The 17240-nt window shown below is 43.7% G+C and overlaps 1 protein-coding gene across 3 annotated transcripts in view; it reads left to right on the top strand.

Moving 5' to 3' along the window:
* Positions 1–3519: 3519 nt before the first annotated feature.
* The window catches only part of MECP2 (methyl-CpG binding protein 2), a 74300-nt gene continuing 60579 nt past the window's right edge, over positions 3520–17240 (top strand). Inside the window, exons 1-2 of one of the 3 annotated variants that reach the window (XM_053579363.1) lie at positions 3520–3654; positions 9160–9283. In XM_053579363.1, the coding sequence (XP_053435338.1) occupies positions 9270–9283 (14 nt within the window). In that variant the 5' untranslated portion in view covers positions 3520–3654; positions 9160–9269. Of the gene's footprint in view, positions 3655–9159; positions 9284–11721; positions 11870–17240 lie in introns of those variants that run through there. The other 2 variants (XM_053579364.1, XM_053579362.1) reach the window with 2 other exon arrangements.

The raw sequence follows: 17240 nt of genomic DNA, 5'->3' as shown, positions 1-17240 counted from the left end.
AGTGGCTACGGTGCCAGCCACATACACTAGAGCTGGCAGGTTCGAATCCAGCCCAGGCCTGCCAAACGACAACTACAATCAAAAAATAGCCGGGCATTGTGGCGGGTGCCTGTAGTCCTAGCTATTTGGGAGGCTGAGGCAAGAGAATCACTTAAGCCCAAAAGTTTGAGGTTACTGTGAGCTATAACCATTGGCACTCTACCCAGGGTGACAGCTTGAGACTCTGTCTCAAAAAAAAAAAATATATATATATATATACAAAAAACAAGCTGGGCGCTATGGTGGGCACCTTTAGTCCCAGCTACTCAGGAGTCTGAGGCAAGAGGATCACTTGAGCCCAGGATTTTGAGGTTGCTGTTAGTTATGCCGGCCTGGCACTCTACCCAGGGCCACTCTGTCTCAAAAAAATTTTTTTGAACCATCCTTGCATTCTTAGGATAAAACTCAATTTGGTTATGATATATCAACATAACCAAACTAGATTTAGTTTACGTATATAGAATTTTGGGGTGTATTTCCACATCCTGTGTTATGCTTTCCTTGGCTCATTATAGTTGTTATATTAGTCTAATAAATAGATTTGGAGAAATTTTTGTGTATGCTTGAAATTGGTCACTCATTAAAAATATGGTAGAAGTCATCTATAAAGCTGTCCTGGTCTGTTTGGTGTATATATAGGGAGGGGGATAACTTTCTAAATACATAGTCAATTTCTTCCTGGTTATAGAGTCAATCCACTTTATGTTTATGTTTTCAAATTTGCTGACATATAGTTCACAATATCCTTTTTAAAAAAATACCTTGCTCTTTTCTAATATAATTTACTTGTCTCCATTCTATTTATGTCCAGCTTATTAGTGGGTTAGCTTTTGTTTTTCAGCTTTTCTTTCTTTTCTTTTTCCGCATGCATTTTTCTCTTCTGTGGATATAGTTTTTCAGCTTTTCAAAGAATTAGCTTTGTTATTTTCTTAATCCTCTCTATCATTTGTTTCTATTTCGATTTTTTAACAACTTTTATTTCAAAATATTAGGGGGTACAAGTGTTCTTGTTATATGGATGAATTACACAACGCTAGAGTCAGGGCTTTGAGTGTGCCTGTCACCAGTATAGTGTACATTGTACCCGATAGGTAAGTTTTTATCCTATTTCATTAATTTTTGCTCATCCTAATTTCTCTTTCTTTTACTTTCTCCAGGCAGGCTTACTCTGCTGTTTTTTACTTTGTGTGTGTGTGTGTTTTCCTTTGTGTGTATTTTTGAGATGGGGTTCTCACTCTGTCACCCAGGCTGGAGTACAGAGGTTGTATCATACCTTACAGCAGTGGTTCTCAACCTTCCTAATGCCGTGATGTATTTTCATTGTTACAAAGTGGTCACGACCCACAGGTTAAGAACCGCTGGCTTACAATAACCTCAAAATCCTGGGTTCAAGCAATTCCCCCACCTCAGCCTCCCAAGTAGCTGAGACTATAGGTGCATGTGCACACCTAGCTAATTATTTTTATTTTTACTTTTTTTAGAAATGAGGTCTCACTGTGTTGCCTAGGGTAGTCTCAAACTTCTGCCCTCAAGCGATCCTCCTGCCTTGGCCTTTCAAGGTACTGGGATTACAACTTTGAGCCACTACCACAGGCCTCTAATGTTTTTTTTACAGTTTCTTGAATTAAATGTTCAGCTTGTTGACTTCTTGACTGCTTTAGCTATACCTCTAGATTATGACATCACAGGCCCAACTGCCTACTCAACATCTCCACTTTCTCACCCTTGGGCACCCCAAGCTTAATATGGCCCAAACAGAATTCTTGATCTGCACCTCTGAAAAAGTGCTTTTCCTCTAGTTTTCTTCATCATGGTGAAAAACACCCCTATTCAATCAGTAGCGCAAGCTCAAAACTCAGCATTCATCCCACTTTCTTCTCTTTCACCATATCCTACATCCAGTCCTTTTGCTTGATTTTGAAAACATATCTTGAATCTTATAACTTCTCTAAACTCCACTGCTACTATCCTAATTAAAATCACTATCAACTCATTCTCCTAGATTGTTGCCAGGGCCTCCCAACTAGCCTCTTGCTCTTAGTTTGGTCCCACCACAGCCAGTTCTCCACTCTGCACATACACACATAGACCTAATAATGTCAGCTTCCAGCTCAAAATCCTCCAATGACTTATAATGTTGGAATAAATGCCCCGTTCTACTAGTGGCCCTGGCTGCCTCTCCAATTACCAGCAACATTGGCCTCCTTGTTATTGCCCAAGATGCCAGGCATAGTCTTAAGGCCTTTGAACTTGGCCAGAATGTTCTTTCCCAAGATATCCATATGGAGGAATAAAATGAGAGCAAAAGCCAGTGGATATGTAAACGGTAGTACCCTTTTTACTCTTGCTTTACCAGTCTCAAAGCTCTTATCACTCTGTGAAATTATATGCTTGTTTAGTATGAATCTTCCTCAGAAGAATATTAATTTGTTGGCTTGTTCAGTACTGTGCCATTCATTTTCTGAATGGGGGTAGGGAGCCAAATCAAAATCAGGTTCCTTGTTAAGTATAGAACTAGCACAGGGAACACAAAATGGACTGGATGAGGACTGGTATCAGGCTAAGGTCACCTTAAAACAAACACTCTGTCTTTAACACCCATTGTCTAGAACTTTTCTCATACTCTTTAAATATTTTCCTGAAACCGAATTTCTAGATCTAAGCTCCAAATCACCTCGCCCAGAAGAGGAAGTGCTGGATCTCAGCTCCCAAATTACATCTTTCAGGCAGACCTAAGTGCTGCTTCCTGTGGGCTCTCATTGTCCCTTATTCACACCTCCACCAAACCATCTGAGCTGGCAGTGACAGGTCTTAAGCAGCCTTGGCGTGCGCCCTCTCCCCCAACCAAAGTTCTGCGAAGGCTAGGGCTGTGATTTGCTGTCAGTTTATTCCCAGCTCTTATGAGACTGTGGCACTGGGCAGGCTCGGTTGAAATAATGCAACGAGTAGGCCTCTTAAACCAAGGTCCCTTGGCCAGAACAACGTCAAACTCCAGGGCAGGCAATTTTTGCTGCTTCTGCTGAAGATGGTGATACTGAGAAAATGCGGATGCAGTGAAACGCTTACTGCAGCATACTCAATGCATTTATGGATAGCAGGTTATCCGCCCGGTAGAGCCGTGCAAACAGGCGTTCCGAGCCTAGGCCTTCGCTGGCCCCAGCATCCGCAAGGGCCCCATTAATTCTTAACATTCAAATTACGCCCACCAAACCAGCTCCTCCACGCCCCAGCCGCCTCTTTTCCGCAAGTGACGGCCGACTTCAACCAATTGGCAGCTGGATAGGGATCCACCCCCTTTTCCCTGGCTGAAATGGGCAGGAACTCCGACCAATTGACTGCGTCGCCGTTGATGCCCTGGCCCGGCCCGGCCGCCGTAGCCAATAATAAGCGGGCTCGCGGCAGTGCCGGAGGCGGGGCGAGGGCGCGCAGGTGCAGCAGCGCGCAGGCTGACTGGGAGGGCGGGGCACGACGTCGGCCGTGCGGGGTCCCGGCGTCGGCGGCGCGCGCGCTCCCTCCTCTCGGAGAGAGGGTTGTGGTAAAAACCGTCCGGAAAATGGCCGCCGCCGCCGCCGCCGCGCCGAGCGGAGGAGGAGGAGGAGGCGAGGAAGAGAGACTGTGAGTGGGACCGCCGCGGCCGCGGGCTGGGACCCTTGCCGGGGGGCGGGAGACAGGGGCGGGACGTGGCGCGGGAGGGACTCGCGGGGTCGGACGACACGGCTGGCGGATGGCGTCCCTCCTCTCTACCCTCCCCCTCCCGCCGGTGGCGGCTCTCCCCTTGGTCCGTCACCCGCGCTCATGGGTGACCGTCCTCGGCGCGGCTTCCCCAGAACGAGCCTCCTTCGCCTGACGCCACCCTCTCTCCTCCCCGCTCTCGGCGCACATCCCGGCCCCAGCCCCGCGAGCGCCCCTGTCGCCGGGGCTTCGCTGGTCGGGGCTGCGCGCGCTCCTGCCTTTCTCGAGGTTTGGGCCGCGGCGCCGTCGCGCGCCCGCGGCCCCGGCCTCTTTGGCTCGCGCTCTCCCCTCTCCCTCCCTCGCGCGCCCCCTCTCCCGTTACTCGGCCCTCCCCCAGCTGGAGCGCGTGCGCAGTTCGCCTCCCGTCGGGAGAGTGCGCCACAAGGGCTCCGGCGCTTTCACCCCCATCTCCGGGCTTTGCCTCCCCCTCCTTCTCGCCCATTCCATGACTTTTGGCCCCCCACTGCGAGCGAGTCGGCCCACCAGTTTCTTTCCCCATCTAACAGGAACAAGTAGGTGGGGATTATTGTCCACCCGCAAAAGGGACTAGACGTTGTGTTCCTGGGTCCCACAGCTCATAAAGAGGTGATTATAGTTCCCATCAAAGGGACCGTGCAACCGGCCACACCTGAGGCTTTTTGGTGGGAGCGTGCTCCCAGGGCGCTCAGAGGTTCTTTGAGGGTGCTATGACCTCGGAATATGAGCGCTCTCCCATCCTCCCCCCTTCGCCGGGGATCATCCAGTTACATAAGTGGAGTGAGAAATAGTATGTAACAGGCTTTCATTGCCCTGGAGCTCTCAGGATCACCAGTACCAGATGGGACAAGTTCATCACAAGGCTGTGTCTCCTGTGGATTGTCCCTAAAAGTTTATTCTCTTTTCAGTTTTGTTATAACTGAATCACCCAAACTGAAACTCAGGTGACTTTTATGTGGCAATGGCAATGTTTCTGTGGTTTTGTTCTGAAGACTTAAGGTCATGATAAGTCTAAACATGAGACTCACAGAGAGACCGTTTATGACGTTGCTAAGTGTGGACCTCGAGTGGGAAAGGGGAAAGCTTGCTCTGGAATATCTCTATGGACGTTGCTTGTGTTGTGAGTGTGTTTGGATGTGGGTTGGTCACAGCAGAAATGGGCTCCACCACAAAATTGATACTCCTGACTCATGGTCAGGCAGATGTGTGCTTCTGGTTATTTTTCCAGGAACAGGAATGGGCTCTGCTGTGCCATTCGCACTTGTGTGTTTGATGTGTGGGATTAGTACCCCCAGTTGGGAGATGGTAGGGTGGAAATTCAGGGGGTAGTTGGTGATCATGGTACCAAACCTACTGGTGTGTGGCTCTCAGCAGCTTAGATGTTGTAGGACTCTAAAGTTTTAGGCATTTTGTTATCCTGTAAAAATGGACCGTATACAGGCCTCAGGAGCAAAATTGTACTCATAGGCAATTATTACTCCAGGGAATTTTGGGTTTTGTGACTGGTATTTTCTTCTGGATCTCCAGTTAGGAAGCCTAGGAAACACTTGGTTTTATTTTCTCACTGGGAAATGTCAGAACCTTAAAGAGCACAATCAATCTAGTAGAGGTATAATTGATTAAGTCCCCATAGATCAACCATTCATGGCAGTTCAGCTAAGTGACTGATCACTGGGGTGGGCACATTTACATCTACACACAGACACGCAAACCTAACTTGACGAAGATTCCAAGGTTTGGACATTTGAGCTTGAGACATGACAAGTTGAGATTTCTGCTTTGTTTTTCATAGTTGGCACTTTGTTCACCTCTTCAGGAACCCTGTACCCCTTTAAACAGTGCAGGCAGCTTCCAGAGTATAGTTTCTCTCCAAAGTGCCTGATGGCACCTGAAGTCAGCGTGTCCTGATGGCTTGAAGAAACCATTTATGGCTTTCTTGCCAGTACCAGCTTATTATATCTTCCTACTTTCTATTAATAAAAATGTGCCTGGACCCCTTTAAACTTAGTGTACCAGGTCTTAGTTTCACCTGATAGGAGAGCATCATGCAGTCAGTCCTACTCTGACTTTGTGCTAGTTGAATCCTGAGGTAGGTCAGGGGTAAGGCATGGATCACTGATTTCAGAGGAATACTTGCATTCTCTGTTTTTATTTTATTGTATTTTTTGTTGTTGTTGCAGTTGTCATTGTTTAGCTGGCCCAGGCTGGGTTCAAACCCGCCAGCCTCGGTGCATGTGGCTGGTGCCATAACCATTGTGCTACGGGAGCTGGGCCTGCGTGTTTTTATTTTTTGAGACAGTCTCACTCTGCTGCCCAGGCTAGAGTGCCATGGTGTCAGCCCAGCTTACACCAACCTCAAACTCCTGGGCTCAAGTGATCCTCCTGCCTCAGCCTCCTGACTAGCTGGGACTACAGGCGCAGGCCGCAACACCCACTTAAGTTTTTCTATTTTTAGTAGAGATGGGGGTCTTGCTCTTGTTCAGGTTGATCTGGAACTCCTGAACTCAAGCAAACTTCTGAGCTCAAAGGATCCTCCTACTTTGGCCTCTATTCTGTGTTTTTATTTCAAGCCAGAGTCATTTGCTCTGCCTGCCTTGCCTCCATACAACCTAGACTAGTGGGGCAGGGAGGCAAGCTGTGGAGTTTGAAAGAAAAGCTGACTAGATGAGCCCAGTGTGATATTGTCCCCATCCAAACATTCTTTCCACTATGCAGAAATGGAAGAAGTGCATTTCTGTAACCTAGTGAGTGGCTCAAGCGGCTAAGGCGCCAGCCACATACACCTGAGCTGGCGGGTTTGGATCTAGCCCGGGTCCGCCAAAACAACAGTGACGGCTGCAACCAAAAAATAGCTGGGCGTTGTAGCACGGGCCTGTAGTCCCAGCTACTTGGGAGGTGGAGGCAGGAGAATCGCTTGAGCCCAGGAGTTGGAGGTTGCTGTGAGCTGTGATGCCATGGCACTCTACCCAGGGCAACAGCTTGAGGCTCTGTCTCAAAAAAAAAATATATATATATAGCAGAGATAAAATTGTTAGTTCCTTCCTTGAGCCTGCTTTCTACTACTAAGGTTGGGATTATTTGCATGATAAATGATGTGTTCTAGAACCCGAAGTAAAGATGAATATCAATGGAAATCTTAATTGACTAAGAGCATTTTGTCACCAGGCTTGCCTATCTCTGAAAAGGAGGAAACATTTGACATTGGTAGTAACCAATGTTTTAAGTGCACAGGGGTAAAGCACAGTCCTAGACAGGTGAGTTCCAGAGAGTGTGGCAGGACACCTGCTTGTTTTCACTGCTCTTTGCTTTGGTGACATCTGTGCAGACCAATCTTCTGTGGTTGTTAGAAAAAATGTCTTTTGGTGGGGGGAATAGAACAATATTGCTGCTGCAGTGGAAAGGCCTTGTCTTTAGTGCTTCCAAACCAGCCCTTCCCAGTCAAGCTGCTATTGTTTGGTTAAACCCTGTGCCTTTACATCATTTTAGGTAGGACAAATGTAAATAGTCTCTCCTCCTCTAGCTTGTTTACACAAAAGTTATGCCCTTCTGCTTTTTTACCTGTTCTCTGCTTTTCCCTTGCAAGGAACATTTTCCTAATGAAAGCTTGATTTACACGCTGTTGCTTAAATACTAGGTTCCACCACTTTGATGATAGGTATGGTGCTTGGGTTTACTGAGGTGGGAGCACGAATTTAGGGGTAAGCAGGGTATCCCCCTCCCATATCAAGGGAGGGTGACTATCCATTAGAGAATAAAGCCTGGGACTTTAACTTCTTCAGGGCACACTTATGCTGGATCTGCAACTTATGAATGTGTCCTCACCACAGTGTGTAGCTACTGTGAGTTTCTGCAGATGTCTGGACTCTTGTTATTGCTTCTGAAGTTGACAGGACCAAGCCTTAGTAAGGATGTGCTTGTCTTCCTTGCCTAAGAGCCAGATGTTATATATATGGATTTTCTTTATTGAGTTCTCACCTGCTCTTATTTTCTGGCTTTTTTTCACCTAGAAACCTTGAATTAATCAAAGGCCATAAACTTTCAGAACTAGAAGGAATCTTAGTCCAGCTCCCTCAATTTGCAAGTTAAAAAAAATTGTTTGTTTTGTTTTTTTGAGACAGATTGTCACTATGTCGCCCTCAGTAGAGTGCCATGGCATCACAATTCGCAGCAACCTCAAACTCTTGGGCTTAAGCGTTTCTCTTGCCTCAGCTTCCCAAGTAGCTGGGACTATAGGCCCCCACCACAATACCTGGCTATTTTTGTTGTGGTTACAGTTGTTGTTTTAGTTGGCCTGGCCCAGGTTTGAACCAGCCAGCTTTGGTTCATATGGCCAGCTCCCTACCCACTCAGCTATGGGTGCCGCCCTAAAAAACTTGTGTCTGTGAGAAGTGACTTTTCCAGGGCCTCTCAGCCAGGATACTAATTTGGTTTTTATTATATGGCTAACCAAGTAGTACTGTTAACTTGACATCTGAAATTTCAAAGCATCTTATGACTTGACTGTTTATGGGAATTATGAGACTTCACTATACCCCAAAAGATAATTCTAAGTACCGTCTGATAGCTATAGACCAGTAAAAGACTTGATTGGAGTTGCCCTTCTTGTGAGTTTGAGTAGATGAGTAATTGTGTGAATAGTCCCTAAATTGTATACGGTGAGCTTTTAGTCTAAATATAAAAGTGCTACTCTTGGGATTGCACTGGTATTAGAGATTAGTTAATTAATATGGGGCCTTTTAGGTTTTAACATGGTAATGATGGTTATCTTGTGACAAACAATATAATGACAAAAGTCCTTTTTTGAGCAATATTCAAAAGCAAAAGAGAAACTATCAGCTTAACTCAGTTTGTTGAACCTTGAGATTTACTGATCTTAGAGGCTTAAAAGTGATTGCTGTGAAATAACTTGGTTATTTTAGATGATGCCTTTGGGACTGTCAGGGTGCTTGGTTTCCTTTGCTGGTTAAAGCCCCTTTACGTGGTGTCACAGCAGCTTGTTCCAAGTTCAGTTGGCCATGTGTTCTTTGGAGGGTGATATTTTGATGTTGTGTGTTCTTTTAAACATGTATTCTCTCCCCAAGTATTTCTGTATGACGTGGTGGAAAAAAATACTTGCCAGAAGTCACCACTCACGGTATGCTTTGTAGTGTTGAAGTGTCTCCCAAGGTGACAAGACTTATGATAGTGTCAATTCTAAAGAGCATGAATCTTTCCTTTATTTTGGCACTGTGTGTTGCATGCCAATAATTTGCAGTTTGTCCTTTGTTTCTAGCTAGGTAAGCTGGGAAATAGGGTAGTACTTTGTCTATGCATTTATCTTATGCGTTTATCTTCAGAATGTCCCAAATAGCCTTGGGAAAAAGGTTGTGCAGCTCAATGGGAGCTTTCAACTTACAATTTTCTTTGTTTTAGGCTCCATAAAAATACAGACTCACCAGTTCCTGCTTTGATGTGACATGTGACTCCCCAGAATACACCTTGCTTCTGTAGACCAGCTCCAACAGGATTCCATAGTAGCTGGGATGTTAGGGCTCAGGTAAGTAACCTTCCTTTTTTTTTTTTTAGTATATGTCCTGGTTTGGCCATCTGTTTTTAAAAACAAAAGGAAAAAAAGATATACAACTCTTGGACAGTATAAAAGTACCCCAAAGACTAAAGACATAACTGTGCCAAACTGTGCCATATAATAAAAAAAAGTCACTTCCCTGAGCCCTGAAAGGTCCGTTTGGGTAGGGTTACTTGGTAGACACAGTGTGCTCTGAGGGTGGGTGTCAGATTAGAGCCGGAACTGGTGATCTGCAACTTCAGTTCACCTTGAAGCAGGTTTGCTGAGCTGAGAGCACGTGTACTGAGCTCTTTACTTGTGCTGCCTCTGTTGCGTAGTGATCTTCAGCATGATGATTAGTTTGCTTTGGTTTTGGGTAAATTACTTACTGGCTAGCATTAGTGAGCAGTGGTAATGTATTTTCAGGTATGGGGACTGGTGTGGTCCCCTCGAAGGATGACCTCCTGAAAGCTGTCACAGAATAGCAGGGCCCCTGGCTAGCGGCATGTGCCTGCCACACTCCTCCTATAGCAACTGAAGACAGTGCCCAGACATACATCTGGCTTTTGGGGTTCTAGAGCAGGATGAGTGCTTTATGAAACATGAGGGTCTGAGTCGTTCTAGGTCTGACACTCAGGTGCTGTATTGAACTGCTTTGGCACCACTATGTGGACTTTAGTTTTGTAAAATGAATGGTTCCTTAGTTTCCCAGCTGTCAGGCTCAAAATCTCAAGTTTTTTGTTTGTTTTGTTTTTTTTGTTGTTGTTTGAGACAAGGTCTTGCTCTGTTGACCAGGCTGGAATTCAGTGGTGTGATCATCACTGCAGCCTGAAACTCACATGGTCTTCCTGCCTCAGCCTCCTTAGTAGCTAGGACTACAGGGCTCTTGCTTCCATGCCTGGCTAATTTTTAATTTTTTTGTAGAGACAGGACCTCACTTTATTGCCCAGGCTCATTTCAAAACTCCTGGCATCAAGCTATCCTCCCTCCTTGGCCTCCCAGAGTGCTGTGATTACAGGCATTAGCCACCCCTGCCTGGCCCGCATTTGATGTTTTGACACCTGGATTTCAAAAATTCTTGTGGTAAAGCAGAATGTTTCAATTGAATTTTTTCTCGTTTCTTTTCCTAAGGAAAAAAAAAATGTGAGTTTTTGCATATGTTACCATTGTGATTCCAGTGCAATCCAAGTAGCACTTTGTTGTGTTTCTCTAGTGCAGTGGTTCTCAACCCACAGGAACTGTATTAAAGGGCTGCGGCACTAGGAAGGTTGAGTGTGGTTTCTGATACCTCAGTATAAAGCTGTTGTAGACATCCATGACAAATAGCCCATTTGGGGATTATGTTGGGGGCAAGGTTTGGGTGGAAGAGAATAGAACATGTAGATGGAAGTGAAGGGCATCAAGCTGCCTCCAAGTCCCAAATTTGGTTCTACTGATCCTGTGACTCAAATTGTCATTCCCCTTTACTGCTGCGGGGTTTGCGCTGGCCTCGGCTGACAGGATGTTCTTTGTACTCCACTCCACGTATTTATGCTTGTGGGAGTTGTATGGCTAGTGTTTTGTGCTTTGTCTCGGAAATTGTGTGGACTAAATGCAGTATGGGCTGTGAATGGGTTTCTTCTGGTAGATGTTAGTTAGTCCTGAGGGTGGTTTTATTTTTTAATAGTCTCAGATTACGAATGGATTTTATAAAAGAGGCAGTGGTGGTGATATACAGTTTCTCCTAAGAAATATAGAGAGGAAGAGTTCTTTTTTAAATCTCTTACTGCTTATGAATGGGAAAGGTACAGCCATTTGAGCTTCAAGGAACTTTTAAGGGAATTCTCAAAAGACAAAACCTGTGTTTAGTAGATAAATGTTCGATATCTTACTATTTTTCATCTTTTACCTTTTAAAAAATTGCAAAAATAATAGATGCTTTTATCAGATCAAACCACTTAAAAGTTTATCAAGTAAAAAAATGAAAGCTCCAGCTCAGCGTCTGTAGCACAGTGGTTCTGGCGCCAACCACATACACCGAGGCTGGCGGGTTCGAACCTGGCCCCGGCCAGGTAAACAACAGTGACAACTGCCACAAAAAAATAGCTGGGTGTTGTGGTGGGCACCTGTAGTCCCAGCTGCTTGGGAGGCTGAGGCAAGAGAATCGCTTAGGCCCAAGAGTTTGAGGTTGCTATGAGCTGTGATGCCACGGCACTCTACTGAGGGCTGCACAGTGAGACTCTGTCTCAAAAAAAATGAAATCTCCTTCTTACCCTCTGCTCCCACTGCTCAGAGTAACTGCTGTTAATACCTTAATGTAGATCCTTCTGAATCTTCTAAGACTATAGTATGCACTTTTTGTGTTTTTAAGAAAGAAGATGGTTTTACATATACATATTTTGCATCTATCCATCTCACATATTTATTTCTGCCTCATTTCTTTTAAATAGCAGTGTAGTCTGATGCTGACTTACCATCATGCATTTCATCGTCCCTCTATCGGATTTCCCAATGGTTTGTTATTAAAAATACTGCGAGATTGAACTTCCTCATGTGCCAGTCTTTTTGAAGAACAGCTGCCTAGACTTGGAGTTGCTGGTGGGTACTGCCATATCACCTTTCAAAATGGCTATCCCAATTCCCATGACAGTCTGAGAAAGTGTTATTTTCCCAGTCCTTCTCAGAATTGGATATACATCTTTCAAGTTGGTATTCGTGAGTTATTACTGAAGCTGAACCTCAGTAATCATTGGCCTTTTTGTATTTGGTCTTCATGAATTGCCTGTTCTTGTTCTCTATTCATTCTTCCATCAGGATATGTCTTTTTAAATTGATTTATAAGAATTCTTAATGTATTAAAGATTAACTTTTTGGCATCATGTGATATTTTTCCTACTTTGTCATATGTCCTGATTCCACTTGTCTTTTTGTTATAAAAAATTTGTTACGAGGTCTTTTGTTTATATACTTACAAAGTCCTTTCCTACTCTAAGAACAGATTAATAGTCACCTCTATTTTCTTTTCTTCCTAAAAAAATTGGTAATGTGCTATATTCACACAATATTTAATACATACAAAAAGAACCTTATAGGTAAGTTGTCCTGTGTTTTTCCTGTGTTTTTTTAAATACCTGTTTTTGTATTTAACTGTGGGATAGGATGAAGTCTAGGACCCACTTAGCCAGTTGTGTCTTAACCATTTGGTGAACCAGTCATCTGATCATCACCTTTAACAAATGCTGATTTATTCAAGTGAAGAACGTATCTCTTAAATTTTTTTCCTACATTTTCTGTAAAGTTGCTATATTTCCGAATTTTTTTCTTTAGGGGGCTTAATGACAGGCCCATCTGCAGATAATCTTTATTCTATAAAAACTATAAAATATGCACATTTGGGCTCCAGCCCCATATGCCGGAGGTTGTGGGTTCAAACTCAGCCCTGGCCAAAAAAAAAAAAATATATATGCACATTTGTAATATGTGCAACAAATATTGAGCACTTGCTTAGAGCCAGGAGTAGGGCTGAGCCCAGAAGTAGCACCTTCTTTTTGTCTGGAGATAAGGTTACAGTGTTCATTTTAGAAGACTCAAGAAAATAGCAGATCATCACAAAAGCAGGTTTTAGATAAATAAGGAGGAATCCAGAAGGTTGTGTTTATATGTGCATGCTTTAAATTCTGACATGCTAGTTAAGAGATTTAGGATAGACCGTGACATAAGCATAATTTGTTTTCCAACTCATGTAATTGGTTTTAAATTATGAAGATGGTAACTTTTTTTCCATTGAAACAGTTCTATATTCATCTAGCTTGGTTACGATGGAATGAAAGAAGTTGTGTACTGGTAAAAATGATAATTTTCTTCTATGATGATTTTGAAGCCTTTCTATAATAGCTGATAAAAATAAGATAGGCTTTTAATGAATGTATTTTTTTTTTGAGACAAGAGTCTCACTATGTTGCCCTTGGTAGAGTGCCATGGCCTCACAGCTCACAGCAACCTCAAACTCTTGGGCTTAAGCGATTCTCTTGCCTCAGCCTCCCAAGTAGCTGGGACTACAGGTGCCCGCCACAATGCCCGGTTATTTTTTTGTTGCAGTTGTTTAGTTTGCCCAGGCTGGGTTCTAACCTGCCACCCTCAGTGTATGTGGCTGGCGCTGTAACCACTGTGCTATGGGCGCCAAGCCAGTGAATGTATTCTTAGGGTAACAGGTGTAATCTTCGGACTTTCCATCACTTAAATCTAATAAATATCCTCAAAATCGAATGGAATTCTGACTTGGATTGAAAATAATTTTTTTTCTTTTTTTGAGACAAGAGTCTCAAGCTTTTGCCCTGGGTAGAGTGCTATGGTGTCATAGCTCACAGCAACCTCAAACTCTGGGCTTAAGAAATTCTCTTGCCCCAGCCTCACAGGTACCTGGGACTACAGCCTGTCACAACGCCTGGCTATTTTTTGGTTGTAGTTGTCATTGTTGTTTGGCAGGCCCAGGCTGGATTCGAACTTGCCAGCTCCTGTGCATGTGACTAGTGCCGAGCCTGAAAACAAAATTTTTTTTGAGACAGGGTTGTGCTCTGTTACCAGGGGCTAGAATACTGTCATAGCTCACTGCAGCCTCAAACTCCTGGGCTCACGTGATCCTTCTGCCTCAGCCTCCTGAGTAGCTGGGACTACAGGCACCTGCCATAACACCCAGCTAATTTTTCTATTTTTAGTAAAGATGTGGTCCGTTGTGCTCAGGCCTGTCTCAATCTCCTCACCTCAAACCATCTTCCTGCCTTGGCCTCCCAGAGTGCTAGGGTTACAGGTATGTCCCACAACACCCAGCAAAAATAAATTTTACTTAAAGGAGAGGGATATAATAAATGACTTATGATTAAAGGCAAGACTTTTTATATAAGATTGGGGGTTTTTCTTAATTATTTTTTTATACTTAGGTATATTGCTACAGAATGAAAAGGCAATATGACAAGTTATAGAGCAAAAGGTCTCCCTACTACCCTGTTTTCAAGCATTGATTTTTCTCCCTGGAAGCAGCCATCATTATGAATTTCTTCTTTTAAAAAAAAGTGTGTGTATGGGCAGCGCCTGTGGCTCAAGGAGTAGGGCGCCAGTCCCATATGCCGGAGGTGGCGGGTTCAAACCCAGCCCTGGCCAAAAATAAAAAAAAAAAAAAAAAAAAAAGTGTGTGTATTATATTTTTATTGTGGTAAAATATACATAACAAAATTTACCCTTTTAATCATTTTTAAGTGTACGGTTCAGTGGCAGTAAGTACGTTCAAATTGTTGTACAATTATCACCACTGTCCTCCAGAACTGTCTTCATCTTACAAGACTAAAATTCTATACCCATTAAACACTAACTCCAGTTCTTTCCTCCACCCGCTCCCCCACCTCCTCGGCAACCACTATTCTGCTTTCTGTCTGTATAAATTATATTAGTTTGTGTGTATACATAAGCAAGAGTGGGGGTGTTTTTGCCCAAACTATAAAATATGCACATTTGTAAAGTTTGTTCCTTTAGTTAGTATACCTTGGAGATTGTTTGGAATCAGTTCATGTAGAGCCATATCATTCTTTTTTAGGGTTGGGTTTAAGTATATTACATGGATGTACTATGGTTTATTTAACCAGTTCTCTATTGATGGGTATTTGTGTTCTTAATTTTTTAATGTTGTAGTGAATAGTCTTTTACATATACCATTTTGCTCACAGGCAAGTTTATCTTTAGTAGAAATTCCTAGAAGTAGATCTTGCTGGGTCAAAGAGTATATACATTTTTTTTTTCTTTGAGACAAGAGTGTCACTTTGTTGCCCTCAGTAGAGTGCCGTGGCTCTCTAGAGTGCTGTGGCTCACAGCTCATAGCAGTCTCAAACTCTTGGGCTTAAATGATTCTCTTACCTCAGCCTTCCAAGTAGCTAGAACTACAGGCCCCTGCCACAACGCCCCGGCTATTTTTTCTTTTTTTTAAGAGATGAGGTCTTACTCTCAGGCTTGGTCTCGAATTCTAGATCTCAGGCAATCCACTTGCCTCGGCCTCCCAGAGTGCTGGGATTACAGGCATGAGCTACTGTGCTCAGCAGTGTATACATTTTAAATTTTCATAGATACTGCTAAATCAGGAATGGACTTTTAATTTCAAACTGTTAAAGAAAAAAGTACATATGAGTAGTTAAGCACACAAATTTATGCCTGTGAGTACTATTTGTAGAGATTAGAGAGCTGTTAATTAGGCTAGGAAGTAGTTCGTAGTACAAGAAAGCAAAACTTAGGAAGCTTGTTTTTCATCAAATGTAACCTCTTGTGGGCAGGGTATATGAAGCAGGACCTTCTATTTAATGAGGGAACTTCAGCCAGTTATTTTTTGTGAATCTTGAAGAAAACGGAGCATTTTTAATTTGGGAGCATTCTAAGTTGTGGTAGCTGGGACTCAGGGTTGGAGATTCTCCCTCAGCTGCTGGACTTCCTGCCTCATTTGTGTTGTGATATGCATAAGGAGTATCCTAGAAGTATTTAGGACTACATTGCTGATTCTTCATTTCTCTATGACTATTGTACTCTTTTTTTTCCCCCCCATCTTTTCCTGTACTCTGTATAGAAATACTTTATTCATTTAACCCGTGGTAACTGAGCAGGTATTATGTGTCAGTTACTATGCTAGCTGCTGTGAACTGTCCTACCCTTAGTACTATCTTCTGGTCTATGGGAGGTAGAGAAAGTCAAATGGGCCCTGACTTTACAAGGGGCCAACTTCTGTAATGGAGAAAAGTACCAGCCACTAAGGGAGCACATAAAAATATAGAGAGGATCCCACCTAGACTAGGGGATGAGGTCAGGGAAGAGACTACTTTGAAAAATGACACTTGAGACCTGAACAATAAGGAAATGTTAGCCAGGTCAAGGAGAAAGCATTCATGGGGAGAGAGGAAGGCCCAGAAGGTATGGAGGCTCAGATAGGAGACAATCTCTTGAGTCTGTTCAGAGTAATTCGGTGTGTGGGGATGAGGCAGTAGTACTAAGTCAGGCTGTGTGGAAGAAAGCGTTCCCATTTTCAAGTTTTACAGTCAGCAGATTTTCAGGCACCACAGCACCAGGTATGCTGAACAGGCCCAGCTTTCCTAGCAGGATACATCATGCTTTGAGATGTTCCCCATGTCCCAGAAGGCAATGTAAGGTGCTTTGTCCATCCACCCCACCCCCCATTCCACATTGCTCTGGAGACTATCTGCCTTGAGCCACCTTCTGTTGCCTTCCTACCCCATCCATTGGTGCCCTGAGTCTCCCACTCTATTCCAGGTCTCTTCACAGAACCTTTTTTTCTCTTCATTTCTGTTCCACGAGACCCAGGGGACCCATGAGGACAGGGTTTCCCCTTTTCTTGCTGTTTGTTCTTTTTTGCTCTTAAGTACTGCTCTTGTAGTAGCTACTCATGTAGTTTCCACCCAGACTTAGAAAATGTTAGCAGTTTGACTTATTTCTGTTAGCAGCCTTTTATGGAACTCAAGTATGACAGATCCAGCTGAATCCTAGCCCCCTAGTTGCACTCTTTGCCCTGTATCTCCTAGGTGGCCCATCCCCTACAGATCAAGTTATTTTCTATGCAGTTTCTGTTGTATTATACATGCAGTGTGCTGTATGCTAAAGTGCTTTGCATATTTTTACAGTCTGATACCCTACTGTATGAAACAGTCTGCAGCTTACTTTTTTTACTCACCACTTGGGTTTTGAGCCAGGTCCGTGTTGCTCTGTGTAGACCATGTTCATTCATTTAACATGTCACCTTGTGCCTTGGGAACAATTTTACAACAGAAGCCCAACTAGAGCCCTGAGGGAGAATGGAACTGTAGAGAAACAAGGATCGGCATCTGGTTTATGTTTATATCCTTTGGTCCTATTAACCAAGAAGACGAAATTTTTATTCCTGTGTTTCTTGTGAAGGCTTTCCACAAAAAAAAAGGCATACATT

Source organism: Nycticebus coucang, chromosome X (genome assembly GCF_027406575.1).
Source record: "Nycticebus coucang isolate mNycCou1 chromosome X, mNycCou1.pri, whole genome shotgun sequence".
NCBI classification, from domain to species: Eukaryota; Metazoa; Chordata; class Mammalia; order Primates; family Lorisidae; genus Nycticebus; species Nycticebus coucang.
The sequence above is the reverse complement of the archived record's forward strand: the minus strand, read 5'-3'. Positions and strand labels throughout refer to the sequence as shown.